General features: G+C 39.4%; 1 protein-coding gene across 1 annotated transcript; it reads right to left on the reverse strand.

Annotated features, from left to right (window-relative positions):
• Window positions 1-361: 361 nt before the first annotated feature.
• On the reverse strand, window positions 362-17483 carry LOC119909807 (fibronectin type III domain-containing protein 5). Its single transcript, XM_038728036.1, has 5 exons — window positions 17373-17483; window positions 7871-8069; window positions 1139-1228; window positions 816-1005; window positions 362-445 (listed from the first exon to the last, which is right to left on the reverse strand). Exons 2-4 carry the CDS (start codon window positions 8052-8054, stop codon window positions 866-868), a joined length of 414 nt encoding a protein of 137 aa, XP_038583964.1. The 5' UTR covers window positions 8055-8069; window positions 17373-17483; the 3' UTR covers window positions 362-445; window positions 816-865.
• Window positions 17484-17813: the final 330 nt, after the last annotated feature.

Here is a 17813-nt window from a genome sequence, read left to right on the forward strand (position 1 = left end):
GAGAGAGATCGAGAAGTTCTCTGGGTCTGTTCATCGGCTTTGGTCCCTGGGGTTGGTTTATCTGCAGTCTCTCTGACTCCGGAGCCATTTGGCCCTAATCTCTCCAGCCCCATGGTACTATAGGTATTGAGCCCACCGCAGCCATTGAACTCGCGCCACAGTCACTCCACCACCGAATCTGCTCTCAGACCAGGACCGGCCAGGCCGTGCCTGACCCCCGGAGTCCTGCAGGTTCACTTTAGCGCCAGGCGCCATGCCAAAGGAGAGTAAGCGCCGCCGAGGGGCCCACAGTCCCAGCCTCATCCTGACAAGCAGATGGGCTTAAAAGGGGCTCGCTTGTTTGTGAGAACAAAGTCTTTTGGATAAAGAAAAGACGTCCTGGCAGTCACACCTCAATGATGTTGACAGATGGCATCCTATTGTTGTTGTTGTTCTTCTTGGGGAACTGTGGGAGGAAAGAGGAAGACGACAGGTATGAGAAGGTTGGAGGACTCACAGGAATCATACAATATGCTTCTTCAATGAGCATGAGGATGCCTCTGTGCTTTGGATGCTTTATTGATGTTTATAGCAGGAGAGTAAAAGGAATAAAGAATTGACTTTTGTTTTCTGCACTGGTTGGAGCACAGGAAATGGATATGGTATGGGGCTCTGTGCAGAACTTATAAGAAGCCATGACTTGAGCGTGCTGCAAAGTCATGCACATAATAGTGCCACAATTGTGGTGAAGTGGCCTGAAGCTGAGGTTCAGATGACACTATGATTTTGCATGAAGTGTCAGTGTAAAAAGTCTAGAAGTGGCCGGGACCATTCACCTGCCCGGCGCCGCAGAGGGGGAGGCACCCGGGGAGAGGAGGGGGTTGGGTTATACCTTACTGCGCAACAGCCCCCCAGTCGGATGTTCAGGAGTGCTGCACTCTGAGGAGTTTTTGGCTTTGTCCTTGTTGTTGTTGGGCTCATTGTCTTTGATTATGTCATACTGGCGACAGAAGAGAGCGATCACACCTGGCAGGAGGGGGAGAATGGATTCATGATCAGACATCTAAACGCAAATGCAGGACTGTCCGTTATTTTGAGAAAGATTATGACAGAAACACTGGGAAACGCTGATCCTGCTTAAATAAACACATGTCCTCACCTGCCCACATGATAAGTACCACCACGATGATGATGAGCTCCCCCGCCCTCAGCTGGGTGGTCTGGCCCACTTCCTCCATCGTCACTTCGTCTGAAGGAGTCAAGGGGCAACACGTTTATCTGACTGTTACTGGAAATGGATTAGGGTTGAGCAAACATTTCAAATTCTGTACCATAACTAAAAAACAGTAGACAATTATTGAACATTTAGCACTGGATGACATGGAGGAAATTAGCTTCAGACACATATTAAATTATTACATTAAAATGTCCCATCACACTGCCTGACTGTAAAAGACACAAGGTTAATGTGCTATTGATCTTTCTTAAGAGCCCGTTATTATGAGCAACCTTTTCAATTACATTTTCTCTTGATGTTGCCAACACAACAGTATTGTGCATTGTCTCACTTTCTCAGATGGTCTCAGAAGTTTAGGTCATTTCCCTTTTACACTCACTGGCCTGTCATAAAGCTTTTGCATCGTCACAGCCTGTTTTATGCCTTTCACTTTTTCTTGAGTCGTCAGGCGTTGTTTACAGGATGAGGAGCTAATTAGCAGCAAAACAGCAGAATTATACAAGATATCAAGAAAAATGTTTTGCTGTAAAATTTAATGAGTGACACTTGACGTGAGTGACGCATAGTGAGCTTGGGGACAAATAAGTCAGCATCACTGTGTTTATGCTGTACAGGGATCTTGTGATAAGAACGGCCAGGTTGCACACAGATCCTGTGCGTGATATAACTTTGCATCAACCTTCTCCTCAGATGTAAAACAGCCGACAGTTTACGGTGGTTTGGATTTTGAATAACTTTAAAATGTGTGACATGCTGATATATCAATTAGATATTAAATGGTAAACAACACCTAATATCATTTCCTTCCTGTATGAAAATGATCAGGGAAGGAGGAGGGTCAGAAACAGGGGAGGTTTATCTAGTTTCTCTTTTGGCTGAGGAAGTAGTCTGATTTTTGAAAGAGCACATGTATATTTATTACAGCCTTTCTTTGTAAGATTAATTTAACAAAGAAAAGTTTAGTGTGTAGAGATGGTTAAATAGTGGTGGGGAAAGTCTTCAGATCCTTTACTTAAGTAAAAGTACTATTACCATAATGTGAAAATACTCCACTACAAGTAAATTCTGCATTCTAAAACATACGTAAGAGTACTTACGTAAGTATTATCAGCAAAACTTTACTTTTATATATGATGTTTTGGGTCATCATATTTTGCAAGAACCATCTTTCAAAAGTCAGCTTTCCATGAGCTCAATAAAAACAGCCCTGCTTTCAGCTTTGTGACAATACATTTCCCAGCTAATCCAAGGTTTTTAAAAAATAGTTTTCTTAGGAAGTAGGAGGAATACTTAATACTTCAGTTTATCGGAAAAAATCTAATTCTAAATCACCAAATTTGGAGATACATGGTTTTCACTGGACAGGAAGTGTGATCTGAAAAGAAACTATTAACTAAAGGTGTCAGACAGTGGAGTAAAAAATGCAATAGAGGTAGTATAAAGTTGCATAAAATGCAAATATTCAAGTAAAGTACAAGTACGTTGAATTTATTTGTATTACATACAACCACTGGAGTTATAAAGATCCCCTTTACCACATGCTGAGGGACAACAGTCCTGTATGTTTCATCACATTCAGCTAGCTACTAGGACTAATATGGACGCTTTGAGAAACATAGAAAATGCATGGATCTTAATGGATATGAGAGAATGAATGTTATCTCTACCAATAGTTGTTTCCACCTTAATTTACATTTCATATCATAAAGTAAAACTTATATATGTCATAAAAAGTTGGTCTATATATTTTTCAAGTTCAGCATTTTATTTATCTCTTTATTCAAAAATAGAGTACCACAATCCTCAGCATATTGTTATGTTTGCCATAAATATGATTATTTTCATAAATATATTAAGGTTTAAATGAGATTATGTTAATGTTAATGAAGAGGCTCAAAACCTACTTCATGGTCATGTCTTTATAAGATCATTAACTTTATGGTGTCTGATCATAAAGCCATGATCTACATCTATGTCTTATGGAATATCTGAATGCTTCTTTTTCTTTGATTGTGTTCAATACTAAGACTCTGAGTGCTCCACTGATTATATTAAAGTCACCCTTTTCCCATCATCCCCTTGTTTGCTGTTGTTCTTGTGAGGATAAGATTCTTCTCTCTGACTTTGCTGTCCAAGTTCTCTCCCAACTTGATTGAACCATACCCCTCAGTCATTTTACCCATGTGGGGTTTCACTGACAAACTCCACACACTTTAATTTTAGAAAGTTGCAATTCTATATTCTAACTCTTGATCTTGAACTTCCTCACATAGTGTTTGAGGGTTGGTGTCTTATTCCCTGGATGTTCTGTGAGCGCTTTTACCGCTTCAGATGTCTGTCTATACTTTGTATATCCATAAGGAATACTGGCACTCGTCAGCGCTGACGCCGTTACGTCTTAAATTACAGGTGCAGCAAAGTAATAGTAGGGATCTGTAGCACAGGTGCTGATAAGGACCTTAGTTGCAGCAGGAAACAGATGTGATGATTTTCAAAAGACTGCCTTCAGGCAGGGATATTAAAACTATATGAACACAGCCAGATGCACGCGTACAGCAGCTATAGAGATGTGTTTTGCGTGATCACTAATTGTCTGTGCTCTCCTGTTGGAGTCAAAAGATCACACGGAGTCAGAACATGAAGAGAATAGTTATGGCTTCATCTAGGCTGTTGGGGATCTATTGCACTAAAGCGTGATGGGGGGACAAAGCAATGCAAGCAAGTTAATCACAGTGGTCAGGATCAATCTACACCAGCCTCAATAAAAAACCCCATTATCACCTTTAAAGCTGTATGACCATCAGGAGAAATATCAAAGAGCGAAGTGTGTTTTCTCCTTGTTTGCACCTTCAGTGGTCTGCCTGTAGATGCCATCAGGTTTCTATCAAACAAAGCAACAACACTTTCTTAACTTTCTTCTTGCACTGCTGAATGTTGTAGAAGTCAGCGGCTTGATTTAAAGTTCACCGCAGCGTAAAATCTTTTTATTAGATGCAGTGGCTGGCATTTGGAGGGCACGGTGTGGCAGGAACCCCACGCCCCAGTAGCTTTTAGCAATAAGCAATTCTGCCGATCGATTGGCTTCTGTTGCCCAGCATTAACTAATCAAAGTGCAACACCCCAAGGTGCCTGACACTGTTAGCAGCCTGCCTTTTTCATGTTTAATTAACTCAAATGTTCTCTTTCTTGTTTTTAATGAACCTTTCCAGAAATGGATAACAAAGATTCATCTTATCTTATCTTATGTTTGAACATTTTTAAATTTAAAACAGTTGTATGTCTCCAGAGTTTCTCCTTCTTTCTTTTTCTTACATGAATGTTTTATACTCCGTGCCAGGAATAAATTGTTATGTTGTTGTAGAATTCTTTCTGTATTTTTTTAAATTGTAAATTTTAGGAACGCAAAATATATACTGCACTTCATGTCTCCACATTCCCAGAAAAAAATACAGCACATAACCCCTGTGTCTTCAGCTGTAGCTACAGTATGGCCCTGCTGGGTGGACAAATAACCATTTCCCCATTTACAGTCTTTATGCTAGGCTAAACATATCCTGACTTAGCTCCGTACTGAATGCACAGACATGAGATCGATATCAATCAGAAAGAAAATGAATAAATGTATTTCCCCAAATGTTGAGCCTAGGCAGGTTCCCAGCCAAATAGGATTTTTCCTTTGTCTTGTATGCAACTACTTCCACTTCAGTGCCCACAAAGGGGAAAAGAAAACCCATGAGTAGTTTTGTTTGTCCTATGGGATGTAGCAGAGCTGAGGCATGCTGTCTGGGGAGATATCTTACAGTATTTTCCCGCAGCCCTGTTTTGACATGCATATCAAACTCTTACGTGACAGAGGAAATGACAAATTTTTGTTCCATCCCTGTTACTGAGGATTTCCCTGTGGGCCATAGAGAGAAAGTTCTCAGTTTATCAGACCTGAGGAGACCAATGAGCCCCGTTTCCATGCTTGAAAGTGTGGTTCAAGAAATTTGCCCATGGAGAGTGTACATGTACATCTGTGTGAAAACACACATATTATATAGTTAGTTTGTGTGTTTTTAGGGAGCAGTAGAATTTAATTGTCTCTTGCTCACTGGCAGGATTTCTTATTTTCCTGTACTGCTGCATCCTCCCTTTGTCTCCTTTCTGTCAGTCACTGTTACCCTCCTCTCTTTATCTGACTCCTTGTCACTTCCTGTTTCTTCTCTTCTGTTTTGTGCACAGGTTGTTCTGTCTTTTTTTAATCTTTCCTTTGATTTCTTTTGATCTCCTGAAGCTTAAAACCACTGTGACAGACGAAATTAGAAGAAATGTGGAATAATCCAGCATTTTGGGCTCATCCTTTGCTCTTTCCACTGAGATCAGCATGATATGGTAGAACAGAAGGGCTGAGCAGTTGAGCGAGGATGGTTAAAAACCTCCCCTTTTCTTCTGGGGACGTTCGCCTGTCATATCGAGACAATGGACTAACAGCTGTACTGAGAGACTATCTCTCCCTCACTCTTTACTCTGCACAATTATCTGCAGTAACAGACAAATTCTATTTCTCTCTTTCTGGCTCATTTTGTGCATTAGTCCTTTACACTAACCACACATCCCATTCCCTACTGATTGGATCGTCATTTTAATCTCTAAAGAAGGTCTGAGATAGTGAGAAAGTAAAAATTAGTAGTTATCACCTGCGCAGTTTCTGTCTGATTGTTTACCTTTAGAAAATCATACAAGATAAAGCCCTCCAGTATAAAAGCCAAACAAACAAATCACTGTCTCGCTCTTATTTGGAAAATGAACTAACACTCATTCATTCATTGGCACTGTGGTGGATTCTCAACTACACTGATTTCCCACTGCATTACAAACTTGTTGACTTGACAAACATCTGCTCATCTGTCATCAAAAGGTTTCATTGTTTCAACACAGCTAAGCTAATTAAACTGACATCCTTGAGCAAATGCTGCCAATGAGACTGAGACTGATGTGTGCCATTGAGCTAGACGGTGAAGCTGTTGTTGAGTACGAGAGAATGATGATTACAGACCTGCTCTCTGTGGAGATTTGCTTTGTGAAACGTGTGCATGGTGCAAAATGTGTGGAGGAGCGGGGAAATCTTTTTTGCCTTGCAGCGAATAGGGACTTAGACTTGCTGAGTGTGTGTGTGTGTGTGTGTTTGCAGACTAGAGCCTGCCAATATGTGGAAATCTTACACTTTTGGGCAATGGATGAGTGAACTGAGGCTTTCTCTCACAGCCTTCCAAATAAAACAAGCAAACAAACATTTATATCACAGAGGAATCTACTGCGTTTGACGCAGTGATGACCTGCTCATTTTAAATGAATAATTCTTTTGGGGCATTTTGGAAAATACACTTATTCCCTTACTTGCTGAGAGTTAGATGAGTAGAATGACACCACTCTCATGTCTGTATTCCAAAAATGATGCTACTGCATGCAGCCAGCTAATTTAGCTTAGTATAAAGATCAGCCACAGCAGTAAACCGCAAATCTGGGCCTGTGTAAAGGAAACAAAATCTGCCTTCCAGCACTTTTAAAGCTTACTAATTAACACATTATATCATGTTTCTTTAATCTGTACAAAAAACTTTTTTTTTTCCTTTTAGGTACTAGATTATTTCTTGTTCCGGCCAAGAAAGTCCAGCACATTAGTAAAACAGTCTTTATGCTAAACTAAATAAGATGACTGATGGCGGTAGCTACATGTTTAGCATACAGACTTGGCAGGATCTTGGCAAAAATGTGAAACTTTTCCTTTAAGGAGTATATACTTTTCCTGTTACAGTCCCTCGTAAAAATGTCTGTGTTTGTGGTCATGAGGCACTGTTCATTCTGCCGTCATGGGTTCCAAAAACAGCAGGAGAAAGAATCATATCTGGAACCTGAGGGGAAAAAAGCATGTACACAACAGGATGGAATCTAAAAAAATAATCACTTGTTTATCTGGATCCTGTGCAGTTATTGATTTTTGTAAATTCTTCCCCTTGCAGAAACAACACAGACAACACTTCCTGTGCTAAATTGGCCTCAGCGGTGAGAAGAGCATGTCTTTGGTGCTCTGCAATGATTGTATTTATCCTCTACATGTCTCTGCCAGCCCACTCGTCACAATAACAGAAGTTTAGACTCTTAGACACTTAGACTGGGAAGTATCAAAGTATAGTGGCAGCTCACATGAGACATGAGTGTAAATGAGAGGAGGAATAGATGGAGTGGGACTTCAGCCAAAAGCACATCGATTCGCCACCCCTCGCAACTCTGACTGCCTCCTCTCTACATCCGATAAATGCCTTTCCTCATTTTGGTTTACTGTGCAGCTGGGTGCATGCAGGGTGAGGCCTGCAGAGGCACGTCAATACATGATGAAGCATGCACCCCCCTCGGACATTTTATTCCCGAGTTGTGATCAGCGGGGTCGAGCTTAAGAAGCACTCTGTTGTGAAATTTCATTTCACGCTTTGTGTGTCTATTGATTTTTATTGGTCTTTAGACAAAATCAGTCAAGATATTGTCAAAAGGCCAGGCCCCTTCTGCACACAGAAACAGAGTGAGGAAATGTGCATGTTTCTTTTTCTATAAGTGCTGTGACTGAGCAAGTGATCGTGTTTGTGTGTGTGTGTTTCTTTCTTTGTGCTACTTTACCTTTACCCTTAGAGGCCTGAGTCTCGGCCTCCTTCGGCGTTCGGAAGCGCAGGGGTTCGCTCAGTGGGCTCGTCCCAGACATGCTGATGGACTGGACATGCACAATGTAGTCTGTCTCCTCCTCCAAGTCCCATAATGCACAGGAGCGCGTGGTGGTGTTGACTTCCTGGATGAATCGCAGCATGCGCACGTCTTTCTTCTGTTGGAGTTTGACACGGGAGAGGATGGAAAAATTTTGTTTAGGAGTCCTATTAGGGTGGGCAGAAGTCCTGGTTGAATAAAAGTTACACTTAACGAAAAAAAGTTTGACACTGTTGTAAAGGTCAGGCTGTCATACGCAAATACCTCACTGTTAAAGCACTAGTTCAACATTTTAGGAATGCTTCCTAGCTGAGAGTTAGTTGGGATGATTGACACGACTTTCATGTCTGTACGGTGAATATCACGCTGGAGCTAGGAGTTGGTTAGCTTAGCTTAGCATAAAGAGTGAAAGCAGGGGGAAACTGCTAGACTGGCTCTGTTTCTGTTTTGTATGGATTAGACATACAAGATATAACATGTTAATAGTGAGCTTTTGATGCTGGTATATAGAATTTTTTAAATCTTGGAACAGAGCCAGGCTAGGTGTACAGTCTTTATGCTAGTTTAAGCTAGCTGTCTCCTGAATAAGACTCCTTCATGTTTATCAATCTTCTTATTGTTAACTCTCTGCAAAAAAGCCAATAAACATTTCCCAAAATGTCAAACTATTCCTTTTAAAATGTCATCTTCTAATGTGAAAATACAGACAAAAAGCATGTAAGTGGAACAGGTACAGTAAGGTAAGATGAGAGAAAAAATACATTAGTATACAAATATCACAATATACGAAGACGTATATTTCTGCTGCTACTTTACTTGCTATTTATTTGGAAATAACATAATTTCATGTTTTATTTGTACCTTCAAAACATCACAGCATTTCTATTTCCCTTCACACACACGTCAGTACCACTGTGAGAAAGTGACCCACACTGACCTAGCAGCTGTCCTCCTCAATCATATCAGTCCTGACTCCTGTGAATGAGTGTGTATTTGTGTGTTTGTGTCCATAAAGTCATGAGATGGGAGCTTGTACAGTAATGCCATTGATGTAGGTGTGAACAATGTGAGTAGTAAATAAAGGCCAGCAAAGCGCATGCATGTGAACGTGCACACGCATGATGCGCGTAACAGTTGTGCACGTGAATAAATGTTTGATTAATAAAATAATTAATTAATCAAAAACTAATTAATCAAAAAAATATAAAAAATTATATTAAAAATTTAATTACAAATTATATAAAAATATAATACATTTTAAAAATTAACGGGTGTGAAAAGGGGGGTATATGGGATGGCTGGTGTTATCCTCTAAAAGCCGATGGGAGTGGCTTTAGCATACTGTGTATATATATAGCGGGCTAGTTTTTGACTTACATCTGACCGAGAGCGTGGAACAGTGTGACTGAACGATTTTTTGGGTGAATCCGTATAGGAAAGACCTATTTTCGTGCAGAACAACAGCGCCATCTTTGCAGCATCACAATCATGGATCGCATGTAATCAATTAGGAGTAATGACTCCAAAATGACGTATAATTATAGATCCTGTTGCAATGAGTATGGCTCCCAGAAAGAAGACTCCCCCAACAACATTGGCTGATTTTCTGGACCGAAAGGCCTGGGTGCCTCAGTTTGAATGGGCGGTGGAAGATTTTAGAATGTCGGGATTCTTGTTTGAGCACGGAACAGTTCATCTTTCTACAAGAGAGCTTGATGAAATTTTACTTTATGAAAGCACACCACACATTTGTTTTTCAGCCAAAGACTGGAATTACTTCAGAAACAAAGTCTGTAAAGATATGAGTGCTTCAAAAGGAGTCTATACCACACAATGGTGCGGGTCTGTGCCAGGAGAGCTCTACCGTGTAGAAACAGACCTTGAAGTCTACGAGCCAGAATCCTACATCTTTTTTAGATCGTGCAAGGACGATTCTATCATTCAAAAGGCAATGATGGGAACCCCAGAGCAACAAAAAGGCTACCCCATCACGTCTAAAGTCTGTGTCTATGATGACTATGGCAAAGAACTGGGGGAAAAAAAACATTTCTTGTTCCTGAAGAAAAAGCAGAAGAGGACAAGAGCAGGGCCAAGCCGTTTAAGGGTACCTGTTTGGACAGTTGTGATAAGTACACATCTCCCAACACTACTGTTAGCGGCTTCTTTTATATTAAAGGACATAAGAGAGAAATTACGCAGAAGCTTTTTAACATAAATTTCGCTGATGCTCAAAAGTATGTACTACGCGGTCTTGGGTTGGTGTCAACGTGTGAATGCAGTATTCGAGACATTGCAGCAGCTGCTCTACAGATGTGGCTGAGGAAGCCTTTTCTCATTGCTTTGCTTAAACAGGTAGTTAGAGTGGAGGACAGTGTGAGCACAGTAGTTTAGGATTCTCTGGGGATCTGGAAGGGGGAACAACACTACAAAAACAATGGGAAATGTGTCTAGTCTACTAAACTATGTAAATATAGAGATACATCGTGTATAAGATGAGAACACTGTTGTGTGAAGCTGTTAACGATGCGATATGTGACACAGATAGGACACGATGTTATTCTAGATTTGACAAACAGACAGAATGTGTTAGACGAATGACCTCTGGATGGCGGATAAATATGCAGATGTGAAATCTACCCTACTCCATATAGCAAATGTTTTTCCTGTGAACGATAATGATTTTCATATGGGTCATGTGTTTTGTTTTTGTACTTTTAGCATTGATTTTTGTGTTTTAATGCTAACCAGAAAACAACATGTCGATGTTGCTGATGTGATGTATTGCTTAACTGAATCTTTGGTTTGTAAAAACATAGTTGCTTGTACTGATTTTCTGAAAAGTGTATACTTGTAATCATTGCTGACGGATATGTTGCGTATGTTGCTGAAAATAAAATACTTGAACACAGACGTTGAAGCGTCAGTCTTTGTAACAAAGATCATGGAGGAGGTGATGAGGAATATATACTATGTGACTGAAAATGCAGGGGGTTACGGAGGCAAGCAAAAACTTAAAAAGGCCATATTTGACACTACTGCGGTTCAGACGTAGAAAACTGGCTCATGAAGCAAGATGCCTATACTCTACACAAGACGGCTCCAGTGCATTTTAAGAGAAACAAGGTTTTAGTGAATTCAATAGATTGGCAATTCCAGATAGATCTAGTCGACATGTCCGCTTATTCTGCTGAAAATGATGGGGTATGCTATTTATTAACATGTATAGATTTGTTTTCAAAATAAGCATGGGTGAGTTGTTTAAAAAATAAGAGTGGTAAATGCGTCACAGCGTCCTTTAAAGATATCTTAGCTGAAGGTAGAATACCGCATAAAATTCAAACAGACGAGGGAAAAGAGTTCCTAAACAAAGATTTCGAGGCGTTAATGAAAATTAATAGTAACGCACACTTTACCACATCAAATGAGACTAAGGCATCTGTAGTAGAGCGCTTTAACAGGACTCTGAAATCTAAAATGTGGCGTTATTTAACAGCCAATAATTCTAAACGATACGTAGATATATTGCAGGATTTAGTCACCTCCTACAATCATAGTTATCATCGTAGTATTAAAATGAAACCGAATGATGTAAAAAAAGACAATGAAGATATCGTATTTAACAACTTGTATAAACAAAAGATAAAAGAGTAATTCATTTCAAATATGAGGTGGGCGATACTGTAAGAATTTCAAAACTACGCGGCCCTTTTAAAAAAGGTTATGAGCAAAATTATACTGATGAATATTTCACTGTAAAGGAATGCATGTCAAGGGACCCTCCTGTTTACAGGTTAAAAGACTATGACGGCGAAATATTACAGGGGACATTTTATGAGCATAAGATGCAAAAATTTATAATAGATAAAAACAAAACATTTAAAATAGAAAAGATTTTATCTAGAAAGAAAAGACAAGGCGACAAGGGACATGGTGTTAGTCAAATGGGTCGGATGGCCAGATAAATTTAACTCGTGGATTTTGGAAAAACAGGTCATTCAGCTACCTTAGTAGATTACAAACTCATGTATAAATGGACACAGAGGATTTTTTGGTCACCCTGCCCAGCAACTCGTCTGCATTATTTTACCCGAGCAATACAATAGCAAACTTCAGAATGAAACTATCCAAGCCTTTACACTTTAAATCAGCATACGAGGTGGGTTTGATAGAAATACAATATCCAAAATGGAAATTCCAGTGGGAATTCCAAACATGGAAATTGTTTTCATCAGAAGACTCAAAATTTGTCGTGTTTGATAAAAAATCCAACAAGAGGGTAGTTCCATCAGTGACACAGGGGTTCTATACAACAATATCACAGATCATAGCTGAACTAAACAGTTGTTTATCTGAAAACAACATGGGTCACATTGAGCTTGATTACAGCAACATTACCAACAGAGTAAGCCTTTTACCAACGAGAGATTCAGAATTAACGTTTCAAGGAAAACTTGCTCAAATGTTGTGGGAATTGCAACAATTAGATCTCAGCCGCGAACTAACACAGTGTTGACACAGATGCCGTAATTTGGTGCCACATCCTGCCGATGTTAACATAGGGATGTATAATATATTTGTTCATACCGATATTGTTGATCATCAAACGGTAGGGGATAGTTACGTCCCTCTTTTAAGAATAGTACATATATCGGGTCCAAACAACCATATGATCACAAATACTTGTGGCAGACTACACTATCTGAGGCTCTGCAAAACACACATCGACAGTACTGAGATTTCTCTCAAGACAGATCAGAATCAACATATCCCTTTTACGTACGGCAAAGTGATATTAAAGCTACACTTTTGACCCATAAAATATCGGTATTAGACAAGGAGCAAACATGTACCATCCATATGCTCACAATGAGGACAAGTACGTTGCATATTATACAGCCCATGCGGGTGGTGATTTACCAGGATACAGTGGGCTCGGTGCTCAGTATGGTGCAGCGTTAGGGGGTATCTTTAGGGGATTGTTTAGATTAGAATTCCCCTTATTCAAGAAATGATTTACATTTGTTGCCCCTCATTTAAAAACATAGCTACGGATGTTATTACAAACGTCATGAACAGACGTCAAGAGGGTTCGGGTATAGTGGCCGTGGCCCCCCGACTAATAAAACGACCTCCTGGGAAAAGAGGGAGTTCCCCACCAAAGAGGCGTAGCCGAACAACAAATAAGAAGACCCATCCTAAGACTAGAATAAATAAACAATAAACAACAAGGAGAAGCAAGTAGACAAAACGTCAGAAGACAAGAGACATTTTCTAACGAGAATGTCGTTGGTACATAGCCTGTCACAAGAGTGCGTCAAGTCGGAGCTAGACCTGTTTATGGTGCCGTTAACACAAACAAGTATTGAGAAATGCATCTACATCGAATTCCCTCCTCTAGCAGCGATATCAGACTCCACACCCCTTGAATTTTTCATTCCAGCTAGTATAGAGGACTAAAAATCACCAAAGCTAATGGCAGAAACCTGTATCAAGCAGATGAAGTGGGCTTTATCAACTACCCTGGATGTACAATATTTTCACAGGTCGACATATTGTTGGGGGACCGACTCATAACGCAATCATCAAACACATATCCTTACAGGGGTATAATAGAGTGCCTTTTGAACTACGGAAAGGACGCTCTGCAGACACAGTTTGGATCCGGACTATTTTGCATGGATACAGCAGGTCATATGGACGACACAACGGCTGGAGGACGCAATGAGGGACTAGTTAAAAGAATGGAGTACACACAAGGCGGCCGCGTAGTGGAGCTAATATAACATAACATTCTGACTTGGCAAGGCAAGTTAATGATAAATGGCGTAGACCTCAAGATAAAATTCATAAGATCTAAAACCGAAATTTGACTTTCGTTTTAACATTATGTCAGCAAGCCTGTTTGTAAAGAAAGTCACCGTATCTCCGGCTGTTAAGCTAGCACAGCTAAGGCGTTTTTATGTTTATACGTTGACAGCCAACAATATCCTTCAAAACCCTTTCAACCCAACTTTACCAGAGGGAATGCCATCAGGGAGTATCATCAGTTGTACTCGGCAACTGGAAAGTATCTTAAAAACAACGCTATGGCCATAACCTGCGACAAGTTTTGTAATGGATATAGTCTGTTCTGTTTTAACCTGAGCCCTGATGAAGGAGACCATATGTCGCTCATTAAAAACGGTAGCGTTAGATTAGAGGCTCGTTTTAGAAATCCGCTTCAACGCACAATAAATCAATGACTTTTTCTAACTTTAACAAACGATAGTATGAATACGATAGAATTATCAAAAGTACTTGATAAAGTAGTGAAGCAAGGCGTCTTTCTTGGAGTATTTGCTAGTAACCAACTTCCCAAATCAGTTATTAAAAAGAGACCCGCCATGTTGGTGGTAAACACAGACCCCACCCACCTGGGAGGACAACACTTTGTCGCTATCTATATTGACAAGTAGGGTGTGGGGTCATTCTTTGACAGTTTTGGGAACTCTCTTATATACTCACATTTTCCTGAATCCTTTTCTGTCTTTCTCAACAGTAATTGTAAGTCCACACAACATTCTATTAGACAAGTGCAAGATGTGGATTCTGTAGTGTGCGATCAGCATTGTGTGTTTTTTCTTTACCATATGGATAGAGGGTTATCTTATGACAATGTAATGGCTAAATATAGTAGTAAATGGTCATGCAATGATTTTATGGTGTGCAAATTTGTGAAAAAAATACGACCCTCGGTTGAATGTGGTCAAAATACTTATGCAGAATGTAACCAGTGTGTCCAAGTATCAGATTCTTTTAAGTGTGTATAATAATATTAGAAGTTGTGTGCCATTCATTATCAAAATGATTTATAGATTGAAACGTGTACGACAATGTTTTTTTATTATGATGATATAAATTAAAACACTGAAATGATAAAGTTATGTCTCTATGTATTTATTTAAAACCGATAACGATATACAATTAAAAAGTTATCCAATCACTCAATCGCATTTTAGGAGATACAAATGGACTTGTTTCATTGTTTGCTAATCGATGTCCTCTGGTAATAAGAGGTGTAGATGGTGGTCCAGTAATAAGAGGAGAAGATTCTCCAAAAGTCTTTCTCTTAATCTCGTCAATTTTTCTTTTGACCTGTTGATTTGGTACAACTGATAAAGGTATATTCAATATAGCCAACGATTGCAGATATTCATCCCAACCTGTAGGTCTCTGGCTGTCAGACACGTTGTGAGAAGCAGTTACTCCTCTTATCAAATCATACACGAGACCCTTTAATAACATTACCGTTAAACACAAACTCCCCACGTTCAGTCCATGCAGATATTTCTTTTGAGGAGGACATTTTATCCAAAATATGCTGGACTTTATTCCTGCTGTTTTTTGACATGTTTTTTTAAAACTTCTTCAAAAACAAAGTCTCTTCCTGCGTGATTCTTCTGCTCTGAAGAGTGTAAATCCTCAGCGACCGGCATTGACAAAGTTAGTGTGTTCTGGTCTTTTTCTCCTTTTTTTACCATGGTGAGAAATCTCTGCAATGTGATGGAATATTTTTTTGCTTTTTCATGAAGATCTTCAGTCTTTTGATCCAGAAAGTCTTTTATAGTACGATCCAGGTCATTTTCAACAGTTTCTCGAATTGACTGGTGTGCCGGAGTTCTTCTTAAAAGATCAAGCTGTTGTTTAGGTACCAGAAACATTTTTTGTGCATACTCCATAGTCATCTAAGCTTGTCTTGAACCAATAAGACTCATTATAAAAGGCACAGCGATACTCAGGAGGGGGAGAAGAAAACCGCCAGACTTTTAAAGCAACATCTTCTTTTTCTTTGAAGCGCAAACCTTTTTATTGGCAAGCAGTCTAATCCCCGCCTGCTTCTTTTTTAATTTTTGATACTGTGTCTTATTTAAAGGAATTTTACCTTTTAAAACATTGTAAGCTATTTCGCATAACGCTACCAAAAGGTCTGGTGATGCAGATTTAATAATATTCACTCTCTGAGATGGAGATGCTCCGTGCATAGTTTGCATAAAGACAGGTTTCTTTTAAAGCAATCAGACATGTTTAATTACTTTTTCTTAGGCACATACACAACAGGCAGGTCTGAAAGCAAGTCGTTCTGAGCCTGAAATCATCAGGTGTCTTAGCTTTAAAATCAACCATCAAGTAAACGTAAGGAACACTCGTGGCATCCTCAAACAATCCATAAAAAAATGACTCTTCCCAGGAAACATTTGTCTAGCCATTAGCATGACTTGGTATTTATCTCTGGGATTTTTAAACAAAACAAGATAATTGGTATTCAAATTAATAGTATGGCTAACTTTGCCTTGAAAAAACAAATTCTGAACTAGGTATAAATAACTTAAATTTCTATGATACACATATTTTGTAAACACATTTTGGATCTCAATGTTATTGCTAGCATCATTCATTAAATCATCAATAATCAACAAATTGCTTTTATCTAAAGGCAACAATGTATCATCACATAAAGAAGATCGCAATCCTTCAACGAAATTCACATTTCTAATTTTCAATAACTGGTCATATAATGGTTGCCAACACGAAAAAATAAACAACATTTTCACTCTGTTTTGAAATGAGCTTATCGGCATTTTCAATCAACATTTTCACAAAATATGTTTTACCGCTGTTTGAAGGACCTGACACAATTAGACTAAAAGGATTTTGTGGTTTAAAATCAAAACCATCAGTCCCCCTAACAGCCATGGCATGGTAAAGTTCTCAGATCAGGAAAAACTCTGCGTTTTGTGTACACGGCCTGAAGTCTTGCGGCTAATGTTTTATTTTTTAGTTCGAAAGCCTCTCAGATACTTAAATTGTCTCCTATTGTTAGGATAGTAGATAGGGTGATTTCTATCTCAGTTGAAATCCCATAATGTCCGACGCTCTGTGATACAGTATAAAACCGGAAAATGGTATGGATGTGATGCGCTGTTTGTCATGGAAAATAACCCTATTTCAATGTCGTTTACAACAAGTCACAATCTATTTCTTTTAACTCATCGCCAGGGGTCGCCCTGTATTGCATGGGTAGGGTCCCCCTTCGATCAGTGACGTCACTACTCAGGAGGAATGCGAACGAAAAATAACCAAGCATGCATTTGAAACATTTGTTTTTTACGTATCACATCTGAAGTATCTTGTTTACTAGCTAATAATCAAGATGTTGCCAGCAAAACACAAGAGTGAGTATGTTTCTCATCAGCGTTAAAGGCCGTCCCTCAGACATCCCGTGATGCATATCGACAACGGGAGCTTTGATAAAAATACTGAAAAACCTTCTATTTGTATACAATTTGAATACAAAAGATGCTTTGGGGGGGGGGGGGGGATTGGTACATTTACATATACAGGTAAATCCATGTAGTGCCTGTGCCGTGTGTGCGTTGCTCACCTGCTGTGTAATGGCAAAGCCAATGACAGGATCTCCCTCGGGGATGTCCCATGTCACCACAGCAGAGTTTGCTTTCACCGCATTGATGGTCACATTGACAGGAGGTGACAAGCTATCTGGAAACACAGGGAAAAAGAAACAAAAGCTTGTTTTATCTTCTGCGACGTCAAATGAGAAGTTCAGCTCAGTTATGTTTTTGCTGGTTGCAGACATGGCCATCAGGATGGCACGAAGCCAAATTCAGTGGTGTGAATGAAAGGCTGTACCGAATGCACTATGTAAAGAAGACTCTATGAGTATGGAAACACAAAACAAACAAACAAAATGATCTCAATATGTTAGACACTCTAACTCAAGGTTTTGTAACATTAATATTAAGCTGCAAATATTATGGTACAAAGCAATTGTGAGACATAAAAATTTAAACCCACCTCCCTTTCT

The sequence above is a fragment of the Micropterus salmoides genome, unplaced genomic scaffold (assembly GCF_014851395.1).
Source record: "Micropterus salmoides isolate LMB-PRFRI ecotype aquatic unplaced genomic scaffold, ASM1485139v1 Ms_hic_scaffold_19, whole genome shotgun sequence".
Taxonomy (NCBI): Eukaryota; Metazoa; Chordata; class Actinopteri; order Centrarchiformes; family Centrarchidae; genus Micropterus; species Micropterus salmoides.

What these genes read in the sequence shown, in the direction of transcription:
- LOC119909807 (XM_038728036.1), bottom strand. Translation starts at nt 8,054, where the DNA reads ATGCTGCGATTCATCCAGGAAGTCAACACCACCACGCGCTCCTGTGCA. An exon ending in TCAGGCCTCTAAGGGTAAAG is followed by an intron (nt 1,229 to 7,870) that starts GTAAAGTAGCAC and finishes TGACTCCTTCAG; the next exon opens with ACGAAGTGACGATGGAGGAA. An exon ending in GGTACTTATCATGTGGGCAG is followed by an intron (nt 1,006 to 1,138) that starts GTGAGGACATGT and finishes CCCTCCTGCCAG; the next exon opens with GTGTGATCGCTCTCTTCTGT.